The sequence below is a fragment of the Verticillium nonalfalfae genome, assembly GCF_003724135.2.
Source record: "Verticillium nonalfalfae strain VnAa140/NRRL 66861 chromosome Unknown scaffold_25, whole genome shotgun sequence".
In the NCBI taxonomy this organism is placed as follows: domain Eukaryota; kingdom Fungi; phylum Ascomycota; class Sordariomycetes; order Glomerellales; family Plectosphaerellaceae; genus Verticillium; species Verticillium nonalfalfae.
The window spans coordinates 24864-48777 of NW_021167250.1; the positions used below are offsets into that span (position 1 = coordinate 24864).

The following is a 23914-nucleotide window of genomic DNA, read 5'->3' on the forward strand; positions in this document are numbered from 1 at the left end:
AAAAACGCACCTACCTGGGAAGGTCCCATACTTGGTACATGTGTACACTGCAATTCTCGCGTGCGTGTGGAATCCTCTCTTCCACTAAGAACGGCACCAAGCTTCGTACTCCATTCCTCTGTCCCCGTATCTCGGCTCGACCGGCCCTCTGTGCAATACGAGACACCACATGAGCAGAGAGGCCGGGAGCCAGTAGCCGCAATCGTACCGACGGTCAGTGGGGGAAGTGCCATGTGCTGACAGTTTATGCTACCTAGGTAGTGTACCAGTCGATGAAAATACATTTCGCTATGCAGCAAACACCCATGAGTTCGAGGAATTCGTTGCCCTAGGAACTGAACACTTAACTTCGAGTTCCGCTACCACTTTGTTGTCTGGTCGTCTCTTCAGCTGTCTGTCTATACTCAACCTGGGGCAAGATACACCCCTCGGTGGCCGCCCGGAAGCCGCGTGGTCGAAAGTACCTCTGGCTTTTCCGAAACGTGAGCCTCGCCACGAATCCACGCCCAGAAGAAGACGCCAGGGAAGATTTTGTTCTCACGCTCGTCTTCGCCTTCCTTGGCCCTGGCAATGAAAACATTGCCCAACATGGCCGCTGCCACGACACACTGAGGCCGTACGTGTCAGCAGCGATTTCAGCCCTAAGCGTAATTTTGATGTACTCACAAGCACCATGAACGGAGAGATGGAGATGTATGCCATCACAATACCCTTTCTCGCATCGCGCGCCATGGCCGCCAACTGGCTCGCATCCATGTCGCGCAGCGCCGTAAAGTCTCTTCCGCTGCTCTCAATGCCCGCCACGTTGTTGAACACCGTCGTCATGACAGTCAAGCCCAGTGTACCACCCAGTGGGCCCGACACTTGAGCGAGTGAGATGACGGCCGCTTTTCGCTGTGGGAAGTAGCCCATGCCATGGAGAGGCACGGGCATGAGCCTCATACCGACACCGACACCCGACAGCGCCATCATGCCGTAGACTGTGGCATCATGCTCGATCCAACAGGCCCATGCTAGTAGCCCGATGCCGAGCGCCTGGATGACAGAGCCGAAGAAGATGGGATGCCATGTCTGGCCAGGGTTGATGTTGCACATGAACATGGCTGCGTACACGCCGGCTGTTTGCTGGGGTCAGCAGATGAGTATCCCGGATGCAAAATTACACGAAACTGACCTGCAAGACCAGGAATGAAATAGAGAAGCTGCACGCCTGCCTCGTCGGCGCCGAGCTGCTTCACCATTGTGAAATAAAAGTTGCAAAAGTACATGACCGAGTACATGGCCATGCCCGTCGCGAAGGACGTGTAGAACAGTAGAGCGATGTCACGATTGACGAGGACCTCCCAGGGAATCATCGCACGCTGATAATTGAACCTCCGCGCCAGCATATTGCCCGGTGCCATCTGGTATTCCCACCACACGAAGGCCCCAATAATGAAGACGCTTGAAATGAGGGGCACAAGCACGGCCGGTGTGTTCCAGCCGTAGGTCGCACCCGCCCAGGTAAACGACAAGATGAGGAGGGAGAAGCCGAGCAGAGACAGGACCTGGCCGCCAACGTCGATGGTCCGAAGACGATGCTTGAACGTTGTTCGACGGCCTGTCTCGACGGTCTCTTCGAGTCGCGGGATAGGTTGGGGGCCAAGAAGCTCCTTTCGCAGCACGGTGAATACGACTGCCATGCCTACTACACCAACAGGCAGGTTAATGCCGAAACACCATCGCCAGTCTGCGCTCGTGAGGTATCCTATCAAACTATTAGCTCATGTTTCTACTTTGGGGGTGTCAGCGCCATTTCACACCTCCGATCACTGGCCCAATTCCGTACGACACGCCGCCGATGAACGTAAATATGGACCAGTTCTTCGCATCCTCGCCGAGCGAGACCTTGTCGGCGACAATGGCCCGCACCGAAATATCCATACCCGCACTGCCAAGCCCCTGAATCGCTCGTCCCAGGAGTAGCACGGCGAAGGCGTTCGTCGGCGCCGCGGTGCACAGCGCGCTGCCGACGACCATGATGAGCGTCGCAGCCTGGATGGTGGTATGCCGGCCGAAAATGTCAGCGATCTGACCCCAAAAGGGGATGAAGGCGGCGGAGGTCAGGTTGAAGGCGGATATGATCCAGTTGAGCTGGGTCAGCTCGCCAAAATCGGCGGCGATCCAGGGTAGAGCACTCGCTATGATGGTCACATCGAGGGCGGATACTGTAAAGGGGAGGAAGAGGCCGAGTATGATCTTCCAGCGGTAGATCAGCTGGGCGCGACGGGCAGCGACGCAGGTTTCGCAGCGGGGACTGATGCCGTGCCTGCATACTTTGCTGGATGTGTTGGTGGATCGCGGAGACGTAGAGGATGCTTCCGAGGGAGGATCCTTGTTGGTGAGTTCATGGGAAGACGCAGAATCGGGAGGAAATAAGAATTTGAAGAGTTTTTTTGTCGTGTAGAGGAGGACCATGGTTACAGGTTAGGGATTGCCTGGTCTACCAAGTCAAATTACAGATATGATGAGGTTCGCAGAAAGAAGTACGACGCAGAAAAAAACACCACTGCTTCTGAAAGTTATATAATATCATATAACAAACCCCAAGAGAGCGAATGCTTGATGATGGCTATGAATGGTTGGGAACAGCCACGCGCTGATCGAGCCTACCACCAAGAGGGAAAGGCATTCGAAGAAAGCTAAGCATACGAAATACTCCGCCTCGCATCATACTACGACTGCGTGGCATAGACCTTCTACGACTTCTCATCGCGGACAAAGGGGGGGCAAGTAGACATCAATCGTGCAGCATGCTCGAATGGACTTCCCAAGAAGGAAAGAAGGCACGGCGACGACGATAGAGCTGAGGCTCTATTCAATGACAGGCCATCAGAGGTAGGCCTCCACTTGCTCCCATGGGATCGAGAACGGAATTGACTCACTGGCAAGTGGGTTTTGCGATGCGGCCCATGCTGTGCTACGGCGATGTGGATGGCGTCTTCACCATAAGATCAGGGGTTGATCATTCGACGCTATGCTGCCTTGGGAAGTCGATTCGAGACCCAATTCGGGCATCCATTCGAGCACCCACTGGCTGACTACCCTACGTCATCCACGTCGATGTGCTTAGCTAAGGTTCAACTGGTCCCACGTGACCCAGATCCTTCCCCTCCCCTGTCGAGGCAGTGACTGATGTCACGGGAGGCATCCATTGACCCGTGGCATCCGTCTGTCCTAGGCGTGTTTAGGCGTATCACTGGCGCTGTTCACTACTCCAGAAGCGTGGACGGACATTGCCAGACAGCCATGGTTTGGTATCAGGCGATGTAGCTCGTGCCCAGGTGGCGACTCGGATGCAAAACACCTCGGAGGAGACATTCAGTGACGAAGGATTCCATCTGTCCTTCCGAGGCGTAGTCGCGACACGGCAACGAGGCGGACGATGGACCTATATAACCAAGCCAGCTTCATTTGGGACCGCATCGTTGTGAAAGACTGACCAACGTCGCGACACTCGAGGAAGCACGCGCACGGCACAAGTGCCGATCCGGTCGTCCGTCGTCCTGGCCTAGGCCACGTCTCGTCAGCACACCTCTTTCGGACCGCAGTTGCATTCCGAATCCTCAGAGGGTCCGCCCTTCTGGGACCATCTGGTGCTCCAGGTCGACCGACGACTTCCGAGTTCTCTCCAATATATCGATCGATCCGTCAGGCCGTGAGAAGCAATCTGCACCCCGCAGCTCGGCCGCAATCTATTACGCCCGTCAAGGTCCCCAGGCTCTAGTCAACGCGTGCGGCGCCGACGGAGGGGACGTGGGACAGAGAGGGGTCCTTTCTTCTCCCTCCTCTGTACCCCAGTGCGCGTCTCTGGGCACATGTCACCGAGAAGGGTTACATCATCCATACGATTGTGCCAACCTTTCGGTACCCGCACAAGCACGAGTACAGAGCACGGGATCAGCACGAGCGTCAGCCATCAGAAGCACACCGCGCCGTGATCTTCCTTAACCAACGGATTAGCAATGGCAACATTTATTTGAATACACCCTTTCTCGACACGGTCTCACATTTGTCCCATCTGCCAGATCTAGCAAGCCTCGACAGAGTGAGGAAACGGAACAGCATTACCGAGCAAACATCAGCATAGCCTATTCTTGGTTCCTTCACACCTCAAGCACAACACCCAAGCACCACGTCCTCCGAATTAACCCTCCGAGTGGGCCACCCCGACGACCCCAGCCCAGCGGCGCGAGCCAGGCAAAGGTGACATCCCTTCGTCCCAGCGGCCAGCATTCAACCACAGCCCCACCAAGATCAGCTACGACATCCTTCTGCCCGAGATACGGGGCACTCTCAAAGGAACGCTTCCCTACCGACATCAAGGCACCAGCGGCGTCAGTTTTCTTGGCTTTGACACCCCCCCCCCCCTCCAACATCGACCCCGTGGGGTTTTCCTTGTGGACCCTCAATCGCTCTACGCCGCTCGCTTCTGGCGACCCTCAGAGACCTTAACAGATTGCCCAAGGCTTTCGTTTTCCTGGCGTGTGTCACTGCTGAACCCTTTTCGCAGAGTCGCCCACAGCACGGTTCCCTGTCTGCTGACGCTGTCGCACCTTGAACCCGGTGAGTGATGCCCACCCGGCGCCTACGCATCTGCAACAGCATCCGCATCCCGCCTCTGGCTCGTGATAGCCCCCGTGCCTGAGCCGTCTCGCTGACAGATTGCAAAGCAGTCCTTCGTTGCATCCGTTGCACCCGTTTGCCTGGGTGAATATCGCGCATTGCTACCTTCGAGCTGCATCACATATCGCGCCGACAGCCGACTGTCCACTGTTGCGTGTCGTTTGAATTAGGCTCAAGTCTTGGCTCTGGTAGGTCAGCTTTTTCTGCATCGTCTCCCCTCTGCTACCTTTATCCTTGGTATCCTGGGCACGTCACCTGTGGGCTATTCCCGTCGAGGCTACTTCGCGTCGGTCCTACGGAGCCCGTTTCAAGTACACTTTAGAGTCTCCACGACCTTCGCCCTCTCCCTCCCTCTCACATGTAAACGGCATCGAGTGCTGGCCGCAAGACGCAACCGACAAGGTCTCATGTGTACCGAGTCTCCATCTCAGACCCTCTTGTTCCCCAGCCCTCATGCTTCAGGTCCGTCCCTCCAACCGCCGTGGGGGTCCACTTGATCTCATCATGGTCTTTCCGAGCACATGGCACCCCATCTCACCCTGCTCAAGCCTGTTCGGTCCAGCTGAGCCATCCATTACCTTGAATCCGTTGCCCCGTTGCTATATTGTCGTCTTCCCACCCCCTTCCTGCCCTGACCTACCCTGACAACTCACTTGGCCTTGTCGTCCCTCATCTCTGATCCTCTCACCCTGCCCTGCTCACTGTCATACATACGCATACACACATCTGTGAATAATTCATGTATCGTCGCGAGTAATGCCATCGTACTGTCTTCAGGACTGTCACTATTTCTACCGCTCGGCGCTGCGTGGCTTGAACGTTAGCACCTGCGTCTCGCCTCTCTACACTTGAGATTTTCCAGTTTAGCCCGGAAGCTGACAGCATGCCTACTCAAGTGCGAATTTTCTCCCGGCCCAAAAGCCTCGGCGAGACGCTCGCGCAACCTACCACACCATCGTCTGTTCCTCGATCTCTTCCTGACGTCAACGGCAACTGGAAGCATCCTGACTTGCTCAAGACTAAGACCAACGGAGTCAACGGCGTGAGCCCCACCAGCGGCGTCATCGGTTACAAGATCAACGGTACCAACGGAGCCGCATCCATGGGTGTCTACGACGAAAAGTCCAAGGGCGGCGTCACCTTTGCGCACCAGGATGACCTCCCGCATCTGCCCATCCCCGAGCTGTCGGAAACGACAGAAAAGTATCTTGCGGCACTCAAGCCTCTACAAAATGCACGAGAGCACGGCGAGACCAAGGCCGCTGTGGCCGAGTTTCTCAAGCAGGACGGCGTTGAGCTGCAAGAGAAGCTCAAGCGATATGCCGAGAGCAAGACGAGCTACATTGAACAATTCTGTAAGTACCTTCTTTCACGTATCATGAATGACTGCTGACCGAAGCTAAGGGTACGATTCGTATCTCAACTACGACAACCCCGTCGTCCTGAATCTCAACCCTTTCTTTCTGCTCGAGGATGACCCTACGCCTGCGAGAAACAACCAAATCACCCGTGCCGCGTCGCTTGTGGCGTCTTCGCTGGAATTCGTTCGTGCCGTGCGCAGGGAAGAGCTGCCCCCGGACACGATCAAGGGCACGCCGTTATGCATGTACCAATTCTCTCGACTCTTCGGCACTGCTCGTGTTCCTACCGAGAATGGATGCCAAATCGTTCAGGACCCCGAGTCCAAACACATCGTTGTCTTGTGCCACGGCCAATTCTATTATTTTGATGTTCTGGATGATAATTCTGATGTCATTATGACGGAAAAGGACATCTCTATCAACCTCCAGACGATCATTGAGGACGCCGCACAGACTGGGATTCAGGATGCCGCCAAGGGCGCTCTCGGTGTCCTCAGCACCGAAAACCGAAAGATCTGGTCTGGCTTGCGTGACGTCTTGACGCGTGAGGAGGGCTCCAACAACGCTGACGGTCTTGCGATTGTGGACTCGGCGTTATTCGTACTCTGTCTCGACTACACTGAGCCTGCCGACGTCGATGCCTTGTGCGGCAACATGCTCTGCGGTACGAGCGAGGTTGAGAAGGGCGTGCAAATTGGGACATGCACCAACCGATGGTACGACAAGCTGCAGATTATTGTCTGCAAGAACGGTAGCGCGGGCATCAACTTTGAGCATACTGGTGTTGATGGCCACACGGTCTTGCGGTTCGCTAGCGATGTCTACACAGACACGATCCTTCGGTTTGCCCGAACGATCAATGGACAGGCGCCAACGCTCTGGGCTACCACCAGCCCAGATCCCTCGAAGCGCGACCCTTCCAGCTTTGGTGATGTCCACACGACGCCGCACAAGCTGGAATGGGACATGGTGCCCGAGCTCAACGTTGCTGTGCGATTCGCCGAAACACGCCTTGCGGACCTCATTGAGCAGAACGAATTCCGCACTCTCGACTTCAAGCACTACGGCAAGAACTTCATCACTTCCACCGGCTTCTCCCCCGACGCGTTCGTTCAAATGGCCTTCCAAGCAGCCTACTATGGTCTCTATGGCCGTGTCGAATGCACGTACGAACCTGCAATGACCAAGACGTTCCTACACGGCCGCACAGAAGCCATCCGCAGCGTCTCGGCCGAGTCAATCAACTTTGTTCAAACCTTCTGGGCCGACAACCCCGCCGAGCAAAAGGTTGAGGCTCTGCGCAAGGCGTGTCAGAAGCACACGGCCAACACGCGTGAGTGCGCCAAAGCGCAAGGCTGTGACCGTCACCTCTATGCTCTCTTCTGCGTCTGGCAGAAGCTTGTAGATGAGGAGATGGGCGGGGGACTCAGCTCGAATGGCTACAACTCGTCGATCGATGGCTACTCCGAGCGCGATCCCGGTTCCGCCGTTGGCAGCCCCGGCCGCGACTCGGTGCTCTCTCAACAAGACGCCAATGACATCTCGCCCTCCCCTGGGCGCCGCCAGCGTGGCGACAGTACCAACTCGCGTAGCCGCGACGTGAACCCCTTGCCGCTTCTCTTTGCTGATCCGGGCTGGGACAAGCTCAACAACACAATACTCTCGACTTCGAACTGCGGCAACCCCTCGCTGCGCCACTTTGGCTTTGGTCCAACATCTGGTGACGGCTTCGGTATCGGTTATATTATCAAAGACGAGGGCATCAGCATCTGTATTTCGAGCAAGCACCGACAGACCAAGCGGTTCGTGGACACTCTAGAGAGCTACCTCCTCGAAATGCGCAGGGTGCTCCGCATCACGACGAGGCGCGGCACAGGCCCAAGCTCCGGCGGCGCCAAGCAGACCCGCGCACGGGAACTCGAGGACACGGAACGGCCCAAGCCTCCCGCGACGCACAGGATGAAGTCGCGCGGACGGATCATTACGGGCCTTGACGCACTGAAACCCTCTTTCGCGCGGTCATCGACGGTGGGAACCATGTCGCCTACGGAGGAGAGCGTGGCCATGAGCGACGACGAGCTCGGCGGATGTAAGTCTAACTCCCCATTCCTCAACATGCTCTAGAGCTTTGCTCAGGCCCTTCTCCCTCGCGATGACCATGCTGACCTTTTTCCCAGATGGCTTCTTTGACGCCGGCATGCTCCTGCAGGCGCTCAAGGCGCGGGGTGAGGGGTATGACGGCGGGGAGACGAAGCCGTCGGAACGGGCGGCCGTGCAGGCGCGGAGGCGCGATGTTGGCAAGAAGCTTCGTCTGAGCGACTACTAGACCCTCGCTCCTGGCTAGAGAGATGCGCAGATGATGTTCGCTGACGTGGCGACGGGAACCCACGCAAGGTGGGAAAGATGGCAGATATGGTGCTGGAGACGTGACGAGTAGAACCGGTTTGCTTCGTGGACTTAGCTTGCTTGGCTGCGAGGCGTCTGTGGAGGGAGGGAGGCGTTGATAGGTTGCATACGATACCGATTACGCTTGTTCTGGTTTTTAAACTGGGGAGTTGAGTGAATGTCGCTCGGCGATTTGATTTGACATGGTGGTATCCCATGCTGGCAAGACATTTCGTGCCGTCAGTTTGCAAATACGCAAGCCGCACCTTTTGGCACGTTTCTCTCGAGGTGCGTGGCAGCATTCCTCTCGCAGTGGCGATTTGCCGGCCGCTGGTGCACGTCCATCTCCGAAAACTGTTGCCCGAAATGGCCAGATGACGTTGTCACGGTACAGCGGAATCCCCATTTCAAGATGATGCCAAATTCTATTTCATAACATTGATGACTTGAACTCCATCATCAGTCCATGACGCTAAATAAACCCATATATATATATAACTGGCAGGCAGAGGCGAGGGGGATAGCCCACTGAACCAACCGGCATGATGATGTATTCCCACAACTAGTATGCGGACGTGCAAGCAGGCGGCTTACGCCATCTCGTGCATCTGTCCCCGGTGGTGATCACCACCGTTTGGCGCCTCGTGAATGGTAGGCTGGGTCTGCCCCTGATGGCCGTACACCGGAGCGCCCTGCTGATATGCGCCTCCACCCTGCACGCTTCCTGGGCTCGTTGGCGCAACGGTGCTCAGCCTGTGCGCCGTGCTGCCGGACAGGCTGCTCGGGCTCGTCGTGTCCTGTCGGTCCGGTACCGCAGCGCCGGCGGGGTAGTAGCCTCCTGGCGAGGTTTGCTGCTGGCCATACAGAGCCTGCTGCTGCTGCTGCTGTTGGAAGCCGGGGGAGTAGGCATCGTTTCCGGGAGAGGGGGTCTGCTGGTAGTTCTGGACATAACCGCCGAACTTGGGGTCGTAATAAGACTGATGGCTGTTCGGCGAGGGGTGCTGCGGAGGCGGCGAGTTGGGAGGGTAGGAATTCTGGGGCCCGGGAGCCTGTTGCATGACAGGCGGGGGGATGGGCTGGTTGTTGGCCTGCTCCTGCTTCTTCTTGCGGCGGAGGCAGAACCAGATGAGGAAGCCCGCGATGGCGATGGCTGCAACGCCGCCCACGACACCACCAACAATGGCACCGACGGGTGTCGAGGACCCACCGCCGCTGCTGCCGCTGCCGCCATCGGTCGTACTGCCGCCAGTGCTGCTAGGTGCTGGCGACCGTGACGACTCGTCGTCAAAGATAGGGGTTCGAGCAGATTCAGGAGGAAGTGTCACCGAGCTTTCACCCGAGCCGGTCAGAACAAGGGGAGCCCAGTCTTCTGCGTTCGACTGGCCTTGATACGTTGTAGTGGCTACTTGTGGTGTTGAAATTTCAATCGAGTTGCAGAAATAGTCCCAGATGTTGGAGGAAAACGAAATGGTGTTGCAGTAGCGGGCTGATGACTCGGTGCTGTGGCATATGTGAGTCAAGATGAGCAGCAACACGGTTACGTTTCACCTTACCATTTGAGCGTGAAAGTATCGACTAGACAGCCATTGTCGCAGACACTGGAGGAAGCAATGGCGTCACGATCGTAACATGTCACTCGAGCACCGCACACATCTGAGTTGCAGCATGCTACAGCTCCGCGCAAGGTGCTGTCGGCTGTGAAGAACAAGCAGTTGGCGTCGGCGCCATTGCAGGTAAAGGCAGCACCGGGTCGGCCGGATACGTAGCCGCAAGTGTTGCTGGGAGCGACCAGAACGGTTTGACTGCTGCTGGTTTCTTGGCGCGCCTTGAGGAAGTCATATGGCGCTGGTGTCGGCCTTGGGTTGACTTGATCGAGAGGAAAGTTGAAGACAGTGGTGGCTTCGGGAACGCGGTAGAGGTCGGCAGAAACCTCGAAGGTGAGCACCACGGCGCTGGCCAGGTACAGAAGACGTTTGCCCATGATCGTCGAAGAACTACGGTCGTGATGTCTCGGAAATCCACGTGCTCTTACAGCGAATTCGATCTGAGCTGCACGACAAGACAGAGGCCGAGAAGGGAAAAGGAGCCTGGCGAGCGGGATCGGGGGGCGCCCGAAGCAATAAAAGAGAGCATCAACACCAAGAGCTCACTCGCCCCATGTCCACGCCAACGCCGCCTCCACCCAAGGCCCAGCCCCATGCATGCCGCCTCCGATGAGGAACACGGGGTCGAGCAGAAGAGAGAGAGAAAGGAGCCGCCGCTGTATCTGCCGCTAGGTCGAGCAACACGCAGTGAGCCCTGGAGCGCAGGGACTCAGCCTTGGGCTAAGCCGATTGAGACAAAATGTGGACAGGTTGGTGAAATGCCAACAGAGAGATTGACATGGCTTCAGGCATCATGGGTGTGTCGGGGCCAATTGCAGCGAAGGCTCACAATTGTGGCTTGCAGGAGCTGAGAGCAGCGCTGCACCCAACCGAACGACACAGGGCGTGACAAGGGTCGTGGGAGAACAAAAGTAGCCGAAGGAGGGAGCAGCCGGTGCCCATGGTCCATAAGCCGGGCAAACTATTGGACCCTCTTGTGTGGGTTTCGTGATGGGCGATTGGCGTTGAGACGAGAAGAGAAGCGAGAAGCGAAGAGAAAGCGTGACTCGAGTGCCATGTTCTCCAAGGTTCAGAGTGTATGTGTGTCCGTTGCCGGCTTTCGGTCGCTCTTGATGCGGCCTTTGCGACGAGGAGACCGAGGACGAAATAGGGAACAAGGTATATCGACTGACAGGGCCACGACCAACGAGGACATGGGAGGAAGACAAAGCGGCGTCGCGGCGTGCTCGTGCTTGGTCACCAGCGTCGTTCAACACATGGAGACCCTTCCACTGCTGGCCAGCCATGCTCGATACGGATAGCTGCGGCGTTTTTTGGTGGAGGCACTGGTACAGGTGGGTGGTGCCACGGGAAGTCGCGACATCGAAGAACCCGGTAGCTTTATACCAGGCTATAATCCTTCAAAGTACCAGCGACTAGTTTGAGGAAGCCGAACTCGTCTCCTTCCCTCTCAGCCATCAGTGGTAGAGAAATCGTAGACGGAGTGAATGCACGATGCTCGATGCCTGTCTGGTTCTGGTAGCCCTGGTCAACGCAACACCAACACCAGAGCGGAATACTCCGCTGCCACACTTCAAGAAGCCAAGAAGCTCCACTGGCTCACGAGGCCTTTGGGTCAGGGTGGGTACGAAGGAAGATCTGCGCTGGGGTAATCAAAGTCGGCCGTTTGAGGAAACGAAAGGGCGGTACTAGGACGCAAATAGCAGAAGGCTCGTTGGTGCTGCCACATTGTCTGTGGGAGGGTATCACCAGAGGGGGATTCGTGGGCATAAGCTCTCCGCAGAGGCCTAATTTGACGTGCATTTGAGTTCATAGTCGAAAGTGTCGATGGCATCTGTTGGATTGGTGTGCTATTGACTGGCAGTGGTGGAGGTGGAGAAAGTCACGAAGAGCTGTGAGACGGCGGTCGCTTTGGGCGTTAGGGACCCTGACGCTTGTTCCTGGTGGCCCGGCAGCGGCGCCAGAGCGGGACTGCTGATGTAAGCGCAGTGCTCTTTGACTCTTGAATGCATGCATGCACCCCACTTCACGGCATCACGACTCGCGCCATCGCGTCGGCAGTCACCACCTTCTCAACGCGATCACCAAGACAGCGTCAACAGCTATACACCCTCATCGCGGTCAGCAGAAGCCACCGTTCCACCACGGCTACCAATCTCCTAGGGCTGGTAGCACGATCTAGCTGAACGCCACCTGGTGATGATTCGCAGTCTGCCATCCTCGCAACGCCCTTGACTTGCCGTCTATTGGACGCCTTCTCGGTGTCCCTCTCAGCTCGTCGTCGACAAGTTTCTATGTTCTTTTCTGGCCTGGCTGGACGAAAATCCTTCGGCGGCCATAGTACTACTTTCTGGAACACCAGCCACCAGGCTTTCTGGAACGCGAACACTCGCCCAATCGTCATTCGCTGAACATGCTTCTGGCGGCTTCCCACACTCTCCTTCCGCACACCCACTGTGTGCCATGACAGATCTATTTCGCGTCCTGCCGCACTTCCCCGATGGCCCGTTTGCGCATCTCATCACGGTCCTCGAGAGGCATGGAGTGACGACCGCTGACCTACTCTCCCTGGACATCGCCGACATTGGGAAACGGACACAGCTTCCGTTGTTGGACGTTTCCAGACTCTCCAATGCAGTAGTCGCTGCTCTGCACCGAGACCTGGGCGTCTCGAGGGTTCCAGCAGCGTCATCTTCACCTCTCAAGCGCACCTTGGAGGAACTGACTAATCGACCTTTGGTCATTAGTACGCTCGACGACGACTTGGATAGGGCTTTGGGCGGCGGCATCCCCACGGGCTACGTGACGGAAATCGCGGGCGAGAGCGGCGTTGGCAAGACCCAGTTTCTTTTGTCTCTCATGCTCGCGGTTCAGCTCCCTTCGCCCCATGGCCTGGGCCGACGTGCCCTCTACATCTCTACCGAAGCACCCCTTTCTACCACTAGACTCAGGCAGATCCTAGCATCCAATCCTCTGCTTTCGGGTCTTTCCGAAGAGGAGCGCCCCACGACAGATGCCATCATCGTGGGCAGTGTCGCTGACCTCGAGTCGCAGGAGCACATACTCCGCTTCCAGGTTCCCGTCGAAGTTGAACGCAGCAACATCGGGCTTCTTGTTCTAGACTCCGTCGCCGCGAACTATCGCGCTGAATTTGAACGTGGCGTGACTAAGAACCACGGGTCCAACATGGGAGCCCGTTCCAACGAGCTCATAAGGCTGGGCGCTCTCTTACGAGATCTGGCCCAAAAGTACAACCTTGCCGTTGTTGTGGCTAACCAGGTCGGCGACCGCTTCTCGAGTCCGCTTGTCCCCAGATCATCCCGCATGGCACCACCCCGCAGCAGTTATCTGGGTAGGATGACGCAGGAGAGCCCCCTGGCTTCGAGAAGCAAAGGCCGGCCGCCAGCCGTACCCGAAATGCTTGAGCCGCCGTCCTCGATAGCTGAAGCCTTCCGGTCCAGCATGCCTGAGCCACCAAGGTTTGATGACCCGGGGCCTCTGGCATTGCCTACTCTTGAGTTGGACCACCAGCAGAGGTGGTTTACCGGATGGGGCGATGATCCTCTCGCCGACTATAGTCTCAAAACACCGAGTCTGGGGTTGGTGTGGTCGACGCAGATTGCCTGTCGCATAGCCTTATTCAAGCGTGCTGTTTATGGAATGCAGGAGTATGCTGGCGACGAAGAGGATGGGAGCCTGCCGTCATCGACAAGTTGGCGGCGCTGGATGAAGGTTGTTTTTGCGCCGCATGTGCAGGCGGCTGGGCAGGGGCTGGACGGAGCAGTCGAGTACACAGTTGCCATGAGAGGGCTGCAGGCTGTTAAGAGGCAAGATGCTGCTTGAATACTACTGGATGGCAAACTTTTGACATGACGCGCCACACATTTTGGAATATTGGAGCCTCAAGTGCGGAGCAAAGTTATTCAGATATTTTCATTCCTGAACTTGTTCAACGTCGTGCATGAGGTAGATCTAGTCATCCATAATCCTTCCTCAGTGACTGCCGGTGATACAATGCTCGCATCAGACACAGCCAACAATAGTGTACCTATGAGATGTCGAGTCAGCAACGTGCCATGTGCCATGTGCTCATCAGATCGGCCAGGGCCGAAACAAGGCGATAAACTGTACAGATAAGAGAGTACGTACCGAGTGACGCCCCCGGTACCATCACGTGTTTCGAGTCGAACAGCGCTAACGTCCCGCCACGGCTGTCGATTGGTCCCCTGACCGTTTGTCTCTTGGGGGGGTTCTGGCAGTGAACCAGTGAACGGCTGTGCTTGACGTAGCAGCCTGCCTGCCAACCTAAACCTGACTGCCTTTCGCCTTTGCCTTCCCGACGCTGGCTCACTTGACCTCTACCCCGACACCTCATCACGACGGCCTTTTAATCCATCGCCCCTCCCCCCAAGACGACCGACTCTGCGTTCTCTGCGCTCCCATATAACAATCACACCACGACGCTAGTTTCCAGTCTTTCCGACCGCCATAATGAACCCCGAGTGGTACGTGGCCCCCCCCCTTTGCGTTTGCGATGGGTCTGCCAGCCCACTTCGAAGAAAGCGCCAAGCTGACCCTTTGTCTACAGAGTTTCCATCCTTCCCTCAAGCCGCCGACAGCAGCAAAACGATCGGCTGTCTGCAAATCGACGCGACTCTCTCGACTGATGCGATAGTAGATACGATTACCTCTTCAAGCTCCTCCTCATCGGTGACTCCGGTGTTGGAAAGTCTTGCCTGCTGCTCCGTTTCGCCGACGACACCTACACCGAGTCTTACATCTCTACCATTGGTGTCGACTTCGTACGATGCTCTGCCTTCCCATATAACGGCATGAAAAGACCATCGCTGACGCTGGGCGCAGAAAATCCGCACGATAGAGCTTGACGGAAAGACGGTGAAGCTGCAGATTGTGAGTTTGGCCCGAACTATGACCTGGCCTTGACCGGTCGAATGCTCGAGGTGCCGGGCTTGCTGACGTGCCGCAAAGTGGGATACCGCCGGCCAGGAGCGCTTCCGAACCATCACTTCGTCTTACTACCGTGGCGCCCACGGCATCTGCGTCGTGTACGATGTCACCGACATGGACTCGTTCAACAACGTCAAGCAGTGGCTGCAGGAGATCGACCGCTACGCCACTGAGGGCGTCAACAAGCTGCTCGTTGGCAACAAGAGCGATATGGCCGACAAGAAGGTTGTCGAGTACACCGTTGCCAAGGTATGGACTCTCCTCCACCGATCACATGTGACATCAAGTCGTTGCGTAGACCCATCGCATTGTGTAAGCTCGGGTTTCAAATATAGATATGGTGCTGATTTGCATCTTACAGGAATTTGCCGACAGCCTCGGCATTCCCTTCCTCGAGACTTCGGCCAAGAACGCTAGCAACGTCGAGCAGGCGTTCCTCACCATGGCGCGCCAAATCAAGGAGCGCATGGGCACCACGACCGCCAACAACGAGAAGCGCAGCGTCCAGGTCGGCCCCGGCCAGAACGTCTCTTCGTCCCCGAGCGGCGGCTGCTGCTAAACGGCTCACTTGATGGCTTTTTCTGAAGTCGCCCCATTTTCTTTAACTCCTCCCCGAATTCCTTTAATTGGCATGGAAGCGGAAGGTCTTCTCTTCTCCCCATTGGTGGGCAAAAGGGAGGACCGTACAGCCGAGCAAGGACGAGACGGAGACCAACTGGGGATAGAGAGGCAGACTCTCAAGAGGTGTTGTGGGAATTGGTTTGGGATCTGGCACCGGGCTGCGTCGTTCGCTTTTTTCTTGCCATGCTGCTGCGCTCCTGCTTTTCCGTGTCTTTTCTGTCGCGCATAGATGAATCATGTTCACTTGGATCCGCCCCGTCAGCTGAGCCGTTGTTTTGTTCTCGTCGTGGGGAGAGTTTCGCACTGTGACGACCGGGCCATGTCACCGACGAGGCGGTTGTAGGTTGTCGGCGTGCTGCGCCAGCCAAAGGGACCCCTCGCTCCTAGCCATCCCCCCTGGTTGCGAATATGAGCGCTTGGCTGCTCTTATAGCAACGGTCCGGCGGCGGGTTCACGGGACCGGCATTGAAGGATATGGGTTTCCCAACTCTCCAGCCGCTCCTGGTTCTCTTTCTGACGCTTGCTTTGCGATTTTTGTGCTTGCTATTTTATTGGGAGTAGGTCACTTAATGTGGAGAACGATATTTGGACGCTGATGCGAGACCTCATCTGTGACCTCGCTTGCCTTGGTTCGATCACGATCAGCGATTCAGGCCGAATGATATGGATCTTGATTATCTTTAGTGAGCAGGGCCTGTAAGAAAAGACTTTTGCTCATCTTCAAACCACTCAGTTATATCTCGTAGAGGGTGTTGAATTCAATGACAGGCAGCCCTCACGTCCCCTAGGTCCAAAGGGTGGGCGTCAGGAGCGATTTCTTCCCCGTCAGGAAATCATCAGGCCGGCCGGAAGTATTTCTGAAGCAAGCTAGACAGAGCAATACTGTAGAGTAGTGCATGATCCGTTGGCATGCCGGCTTCCAGCAAACAATGAACCCTTTGGTTGAGGACAGATCTGACAGGTCGAGGGGTTCGTCAGAGGGGTCTCTTTCGAACGCCAGCGTACTGAAGGGGTGATATCGATGCTCTTGGCTCGTGAGAAGGCTATGGGTGGCTGGGTAAACGTTGTAGAGATCCCGGGGGGGTGGTAATAAGATCTAGTGTCCCGGTATCTTACTACCTTGCCTATTACGTCTCCAACATTTGCCTGCTTCGAGTGAGATGGTCATTGTTTTTACAGACCGAAGCATCGATCACTCGCCGATCTGACGAAGTGGAGGCTGACCTGTAAACAGTCGTGACTGAACAATGGGACGTCATCTGGAAGCTTACTTAGGCGCGCACTGATTGACTAAATCCCACGATTGTTTGCATCCTGATCTTTCAATCAACAGAACGACTACCGAGTCTAGAACTACGGATGGCCAGGAAGGCAGAGGTAATACCTTTTATAATGTAGAGCAGTATCGATGTGGTCTCATTTTTTCCTTCCTCAAGTAAAGTAAACACACCATTAACGCGAAATCATAGGCCAGTCTGCGTCGTGTCAGAGCTCCCATGCGACCCGACTTCGGTTCGGGCATACAAGAGTGTAGGTGATCTGGGTCTCACAAGCCAATTGACTGCACAATGTGGGGCAAAACACACCTCCTACCATGGACCCAACATCAACAGTTTCACTGACCACGACGTCAGCCATCATTCAACACAGCACCAGTCTCAGTACAAATCACCATGTCTGGTCCTTCGCGTCAGCAGCTTCTGCAAATCTTCAAGGCTCAGCTCACGGCCTTCCAGCAGAGTCGCGATGCCTTCACCGTCTTCTCCAAGATAACCCCGCCCTCCTCTTCATCCACACCACCAAAGACACTCATCGTCCTCGACTCGTCCTTCAACCCGCCAACAGTAGCACATCTACGCATGGCCGCCTCGGCCATTCGCGCTGCCTCTCACGCCATCGCAGATACCCGCGTGCTCCTCCTCCTCGCGGTCAACAATGCCGACAAGGCGCCCCAGCCCGTTGCCTTCCCTACGCGCATGGCGCTGATGCAGCACTTTGCACTCGACCTCACAGACGCCATCGAGGGCGACGGCATTGCGGTCGACCTTGGTCTCACAACGCTGCCGTACTTTCCAGACAAGAGCGCGGCCATTGCGGACGAGGGCCGGTACGGGGACGCCGAGCAGGTGTTCCTGGCGGGCTACGACACGCTCGTGCGGATCTTTGACCCGAAATACTATCCTGGCGGCATGGCCCAGGCGCTCGGGCCGTTCCTGGACAGAGCAAAGGTGCGCATCACGATGCGGGTCGGCGGCGACTGGGGTGGGAAGGGGGAGCAGGAGGGTTATCTCGCAGGGTTGAGGGAAGGGGGGTTCGAGCAGGCGGGCGGGCGACGAGAGTGGGCCGAGCGAGTTGAGCTGGTGGATGGCGACGAGGAGGTTGTCAGCAGCACCAGGGTGAGGCAGGCGCTGAAGGGGCGTGACGCTGCAGACGAGAAGGTGGTTGACAAGTTCATCACGGCAGCCGTCAGAGAATGGGTTCTCGAAGAGAAACTGTATCAGGAAGACTGAGATGGTGCATCATCGGGAGTAGTGTTCACGACGAGGTTTCAAGAAACCCATGCGTGCAGAACAGGCTGGTATGAAGCGTGAGCAAAATCCTGAGTTTCTCTGATCAGGTGTATAGGCGTGAATGTACGCAGGTAGTCGAAGAGTGCAGCTGCGTACTGCTTCTCGACACTGCGAACCAACCACCAAAAATTACCAAAATAAACCGCAAGACTGCATCACAGGCTTCATTTCGCCCTGAATTCAAGATGAACTCGGATCTTAGCCCCATCCATGGCCGAGAAGCTCTTTGCAGGATGAAAGTACTTCGTTCAAGTCGTTGCAGACGAGAAATTTCACGGTTTGAGATAAGATAGGGACCAGCACGTACCATGTCGCACCTGCCACCCAATTCTGCAGCTCGATTTTTGCGTCGCCCGCCATTCATTGGCCAGAAGCGGGTGCTGATTCTGCCAGTTCTGCCCCACCAGACCGCCAGTCAGACCTCTATATAATGTGACGGCCCAGCGCCGCTTTTCACCTTTTTCTTCTTTTTTTCCTTATGTCGACAATACTTCAGTAAGCCACCCCCTACTAGAAGCACCCAGCACACACGCATGGCAGCGTAGCAAGACGGCCGCTAACCCACCCCTCAGGAGAATCATTTCTATAGTATTCGACCTACTCTGGGTTCTCCAAAAGAGCCACAGATCCCACCCTGGTTGATGATTGATATCCTCGACACCCTAGAGTGAATGGCTCTGGTTGCCCTCGCACTGCCTGCAAAGGTGGCGGCTCTTGCCCTTCTCGGGTGAGCTGTATAGAGGGCGTTTGATGATCTCGTCCCTGCTTCGCGGTCTTGCCCTTGGGCGCGCGGGCGGGGTGGGTGTTGACGGACGTCTGACAGGCGTGTTCTTTTCTATCTTTTCATTACTACTGGGCTCGTCCCGGTTGTGAAGAAGAGACGGTACCGTGCAATTGTGGTCAAGAATAAAGTGTTTGATGATGTCAGCAGTAATCTCACTCTGCCTATCAGGCAGGACAAGGAGCAAGCAAGTTTGTCGCCCTGAAGTCCAAAGGCGGAGTGCCATAAATGACGAAAAAATTCAGCTGGTTTTCAAGGACCCATGCTTATCAGACTTTGCAGCTTATCGTCCTCTGTGTTCGGCTGCCACGGTTCCGCCTAGGCTCCGTCGTTTAGCACCCTCGCGAACCTGCCTCCAAGATGGACGCAAACGAGGGCCATGCATATATGTCGCTTCAGCATAACTGACTCCTTCACTGTGGTTGGATCTCTTGAATCGGACGATCGTGGAAGCATGTGTCTCCCTTGCAATCACCGTGCTCAATCCAAGTTGAATGCTCCGTCAGGACAAGCTCCCGAAGTCCACCTTCGTCGAACAATTTCGGAGGTTCCCCGACCTGCGCTACCACAAGCGCCGCACCCCCCTTGTCACCCCCGTTGCTGACGTTCCAACTTGATGTTACTGGCTCTCTCAAGCATCGTGGTGCCCCCCAATGTGACCTTGAACCCAGGCTACCCCAGGCTCCCCGCCGCAAGGACCGTCTCAAAGCATGAGCTCCGCTGGCTCCCTCGCCAACCATGCAACCCAGCGAAAGAACGCTTTGCGGCTCCAGAGCTAGTAGCTCGGTCTACGAGTATTGAGCTTAACTCAACCGAGAGTCTGGATCGATCTACGAGGAGAACATGGTAGTGAAAAAGGGGCACGGCTCAGGGCCGGTCGATGGCGGAGTTGCCGAGTCCGTTATTTCCCGCTCGGTCCGTGAGGGGACGGAGCGGTAGCCGGGCGGTGACCCCCACTCTACTCGAGTGACCCGGATGCTTGATCCTCGTAAGGCAAACGGCGGGAACGACGAGGGCTCAAAGGAAGGTCAGACTGGAGCTGTCATTGGTGAAGAACAGTAGAGAATTGATAAGGGCCAATACGGATGATAACCTCAGCGGGAATGTGCAGTGAGCGGTCGTTCAGTGAACGGAACAGTGCTACGGAGGGCTATTGTGGTGGATAGTGGCACACTAAGTCGGGCATGTGCCACATTGCTATGCGGCCTTGAAAGTAGAACAAAACACAGGCCGGTGACGTCTTGATGTCATGTCTGAGGTGATCGTCATGGAGCCTAACCGCCAGCGAAAGCTGTAAAACGACAAACATCGACATCAGCAGGGCAGGCGCCACCAGCCGGTGGGCGAGTCGCGCTACAACAAAGGCAGGTATGCCCCTCGTGTCGTGGAAGGCACAGTGCGACCAGCGCCTGCTCCCCCTCATGTAGCGGGTCTGTCCGGGGGGGTCTAGTGCGGGGCTTGGGGCGCTGTGGTGCTTGCCTTTTGGGGTTCGTCACTTCCTAATTCCTCATCACTCGCGACAGCCACTGTCCAGATCAAGATTTGGATCTTGCTGTTCTTTCTCAACGGCAACCCCCGCGCACCGCGTTTGCGACCATCGTCTTTCATCCCCCAAGACCATCATCGCCATCTCTTCCATTGAATGAGGACTCTTAAGAAAAGCGCCTTCTCGTGTGAACCATGCCGTCGACGCAAGGTCCGTCACTTCTTGTCCTTGCCGTCCCTTGCCCGGACAAACCGCCCCCGCTTCTCGGCCAACCTCCGGACCTGAGAGAAATCGAGAGAACTTGTGCAGTGAACTGACCATCACCACAGGTCAAGTGTGGCGGCGAGCAGCCAACATGCAACAGATGCGCCGCCCGCCTTGAAGATTGTGTTTACAAGCTGTGAGAGACAAGCAATGCTGCCATCAACGCAAAGACAGGCATCAGCGGCATTGAGACCACTGACCCTCGCATTAGAAACCCAACACTGTCATACACTGCCCGCCTGGAGCAGCGCATCAAGGAGCTCGAGTCTCAACTCGCCCTCGCACGCGCCGACCTCCCAGCGCCCACGGAGCAGCGTTACCAGACATCTTCGCCTCCCAACACCTCACGCAGCCATTCCGTGACGCCAGACCCTCTCGGCCTGGAGCCCGGCTATGAGGACTTTGTCAGCGAGAGCTTCAAGGGCTTGACCGTTGACGAAAAGGGAGGTATTACCTACCACGGCACCACCAGCTTTTTCCAACTTCCCGATGATCGCCCACCCGGCTTCCGTGGCCTGTCCTCATCGTTGAACCAAGTGACCAAGCGCCGGGAGCGCCTCGTCGCTAATGCCTGGCAGCAACGTGCGCTGGAGAACCTGTCTGATATTCCCGTGAGTTTGACCTGCAACGCGTCCTGTTGTTCCCTTGATCTGTGCTCGTCGCGAGTCTTCTTCCTGCCTTGCCGCTAACACCCTGCAGGAACCATTTCAATATCTCCTTAACGTTCATTGGTGCTGGATCCAGCCGCTCTTCAACTTCATCTACCGGCCCGCGTTTACGCGCGATCTGCAGACGCTGGGACCGTACTACTCTCACACCTTGATGAATGCTGTCCTTTCGCACTCTATCCGCTGGGGCCGAAGCGATCCCGCGACGAAGAAGATTCTCGACGAATCATACGAGGGGGGCGCCATCTTTGGAAAACATGCTCGAAGTATGCTGTTCGACGAGCTGAGTCAGGGTCAATACTCCATCCCGACTGTTCAGACACTGCTTCTCCTCAGTGCCCAAGAATGTAGTGTGGGCAACAGCGCACAGGCTTGGATCTACAGTGGTCTAGCCTTCCGCATTATTGATCACCTCGGTATCTGCGTTGACGGCCAGCGATATCCTGGTTCCGTGCAACTTAGTGAGGAAGATGTCGAGATTCGCCATCGCGTGTTCTGGAGCTGTTACTTCTGGGACAAGATGATCAGTCTGTATCTCGGCCGCTCGCCCTCCCTTCAGCAGTCTTCAGTGTCACCACCTCAAATCATGCGTGAGTTTACTTGAATCGAGGACGACCTGTGCCATACTGATTTCTCTTGTTAGTTGACGATTCGTCCGAAACTGAGACTTGGTCGCCGTTTGGCATGGTCCCTGAGGGAGGGTGGAAATATCCACCCTCACCAGCCCACTCAATCACATGTTTTATGAATGTGTGCCAGCTGTCGCAGATCTTCAACGAGATCCTCGTCCACATGTATGATCCTGTACGACCCAATAGCCAGGCAGAGATGCAGGAGTGTCTGGTTGATCAGGAGATTGCTCTGCAGGAATGGTGGGAAGAGTTGCCTGTGCATCTGAAGATCAACACAACATCACTGCCATCCCTGGCTCCTCCGTCGCACATTATCAGCTTGAAGTGAGTTGCTTGCCATGTGTGCGCTTAAGAGTGCGTCTAACGATATCCAGCACGTTGTACCACACGTTCAAGATTCTACTCTACAGGCCCATGCTGTCACAGAGAAACAGTGTTGCGGCAGATGACCTCGAGCCTATCCAGAACTATCTCGTCGAGTGTGTCACGTCAGCGACGTCTATCCTGTCAATCTTCGACCTCTTCTGCAGGTCGTTCGGGATTGACCAGTGCGTCTTGTCGATATCCTACAGTGTCTACATCGCCGCTTCTATATTCCTCCTCCAGGTTCAGTCGAACGTCGACGACGCGCAGGCGCTGCGCCGACTTGAGTACTGTGTCCGTAGTCTGAGCCAAGTCAAGCGGATTAACCCAGGTATGTGCCTTCTAGACTCTCTCTTCATGATTGCAATAAGGTTAACAGTGTATCTTAGTCATTGGAAGCGCTCTTACCCTCATCACGAAAGAACTTGTCAGTCTTGGTATCGACGTCGACGCACTTGGTTTGGCCAATGCACCCACGACTCCTCCAATGTCGAGCTTTGGGATTCCGTCAGCATTGTTTGGAGAGGTGCCACTTGGTCCCATGTCCGATACCCAGACTGCGCAAATCCCTAACCCGCACCATCTGCCTTTTCTCGAGACTTTCGGCGCGGAGGGGTTCCATGTGAACCCCGACGTCTTCCAAACCATGTCGTGTCTTGAACCCCTCAGCGTCCGAATGGGCGCCATCCACGAATGATGCGCCTTGTCCTCAGTTATGCTTTTCCTATATCTGTCAAAGTGGCTTGATTTTCACCCGTACTTCATTGATGCTTTATGCGGATGACCTAGTCATTCACAGAAACCGGCACACTGCTTCAGAGCTGTCTCTACCGTTGGTATTTGCCCCCAAACATTCATTCCCTCTTACAGAACCCCCAAGGGTAGACAAGACAATAAATAACGTCTGTTGCGATTCCGTTTGATAACGCATGCATCCCGATAACCTTGTTTCGTGTGACATGTGTCTCTGCCCCTGATGTGCCGAGCCTAGGTGGGCGCGGTGCCGTGCGTTGCTATTCGGGGACGTGGAAACGGAATTTTCGGAGATGTAGACTATTCCAGTGTCAAGTAGCTCAGTCATCAGAGCCGTGGGCTTTGTTGTGTAAGAGTAGAGACACGAAAGTAGAAAGAAATGATGCGATGGATTATAGGCACGTTTATATACACGCTGTCCTGCGGTAATAGTATCGTATGAGCGAGTAAACAGATGTCCACGGGCAAGATCCGGCCGGCGAATGCATCGGATATGATCCGGGCCTGCAGACTCCCCCCCTGCGCCGCGTTGGGAAGGAACTTGGCTGCTCTTCCGTGATGTCCGACAGCCTCTCAGATCGCTTCAGTCAGTTTCATTGGAGCACGCGAACGAGGTACAACGGGCTGAGCCCAGAGTACTAAGAGGCTCGGGCGATTGATTGCCGCCAATGCGGAAAGCCTGTCCGTGTGCGTTGGAAATGAAGTTGATCTTGCAACCCTATGGGAAACTACAGTGTCTCTGAGGCGACTTGGTTCGGAAGTTGCCCGCAAAGCCGCATTTGCATTCACGTAA

The 23914-nt window shown here is 55.9% G+C and overlaps 7 protein-coding genes across 7 annotated transcripts; 5 read left to right on the forward strand and 2 right to left on the reverse strand.

Moving 5' to 3' along the window:
* Nucleotides 1-404: 404 nt before the first annotated feature.
* Nucleotides 405-2457, reverse strand: D7B24_004432 (uncharacterized protein; the record flags this gene model as incomplete). Its single annotated transcript, XM_028638603.1, has 4 exons — nt 405-608; nt 667-1118; nt 1175-1747; nt 1803-2457. The coding sequence occupies 4 exons, from the start codon at nt 2455-2457 to the stop codon at nt 405-407; spliced, it is 1884 nt and encodes a 627-aa protein (XP_028496721.1).
* Nucleotides 2458-5118: 2661 nt separating this feature from the next.
* On the forward strand, nt 5119-8352 carry YAT1 (carnitine O-acetyltransferase yat1; the record flags this gene model as incomplete). Its single annotated transcript, XM_028638604.1, has 4 exons — nt 5119-5252; nt 5533-6020; nt 6070-8115; nt 8204-8352. The coding sequence occupies 4 exons, from the start codon at nt 5119-5121 to the stop codon at nt 8350-8352; spliced, it is 2817 nt and encodes a 938-aa protein (XP_028496722.1).
* Nucleotides 8353-9001: 649 nt separating this feature from the next.
* Nucleotides 9002-10392, reverse strand: D7B24_004434 (uncharacterized protein; the record flags this gene model as incomplete). Its single annotated transcript, XM_028638605.1, has 2 exons — nt 9002-9911; nt 9965-10392. 2 exons carry the CDS (start codon nt 10390-10392, stop codon nt 9002-9004), a joined length of 1338 nt encoding a protein of 445 aa, XP_028496723.1.
* Nucleotides 10393-12478: 2086 nt separating this feature from the next.
* Nucleotides 12479-13858, forward strand: D7B24_004435 (uncharacterized protein; the record flags this gene model as incomplete). Its single annotated transcript, XM_028638606.1, has 1 exon — nt 12479-13858. The coding sequence occupies one exon, from the start codon at nt 12479-12481 to the stop codon at nt 13856-13858; it is 1380 nt and encodes a 459-aa protein (XP_028496724.1).
* Nucleotides 13859-14506: 648 nt separating this feature from the next.
* YPT1 (GTP-binding protein of the rab) lies at nt 14507-15542 on the forward strand (the record flags this gene model as incomplete). The annotated part of the gene is made up of 5 exons (XM_028638607.1): nt 14507-14520; nt 14691-14817; nt 14879-14926; nt 15005-15232; nt 15345-15542. The coding sequence occupies 5 exons, from the start codon at nt 14507-14509 to the stop codon at nt 15540-15542; spliced, it is 615 nt and encodes a 204-aa protein (XP_028496725.1).
* Nucleotides 15543-17277: 1735 nt separating this feature from the next.
* D7B24_004437 (uncharacterized protein) lies at nt 17278-18114 on the forward strand (the record flags this gene model as incomplete). The annotated part of the gene is made up of 1 exon (XM_028638608.1): nt 17278-18114. One exon carries the CDS (start codon nt 17278-17280, stop codon nt 18112-18114), a length of 837 nt encoding a protein of 278 aa, XP_028496726.1.
* Nucleotides 18115-20635: 2521 nt separating this feature from the next.
* D7B24_004438 (uncharacterized protein) lies at nt 20636-23065 on the forward strand (the record flags this gene model as incomplete). Its single annotated transcript, XM_028638609.1, has 7 exons — nt 20636-20674; nt 20771-20841; nt 20917-21316; nt 21405-21963; nt 22017-22329; nt 22380-22699; nt 22758-23065. The coding sequence occupies 7 exons, from the start codon at nt 20636-20638 to the stop codon at nt 23063-23065; spliced, it is 2010 nt and encodes a 669-aa protein (XP_028496727.1).
* Nucleotides 23066-23914: the final 849 nt, after the last annotated feature.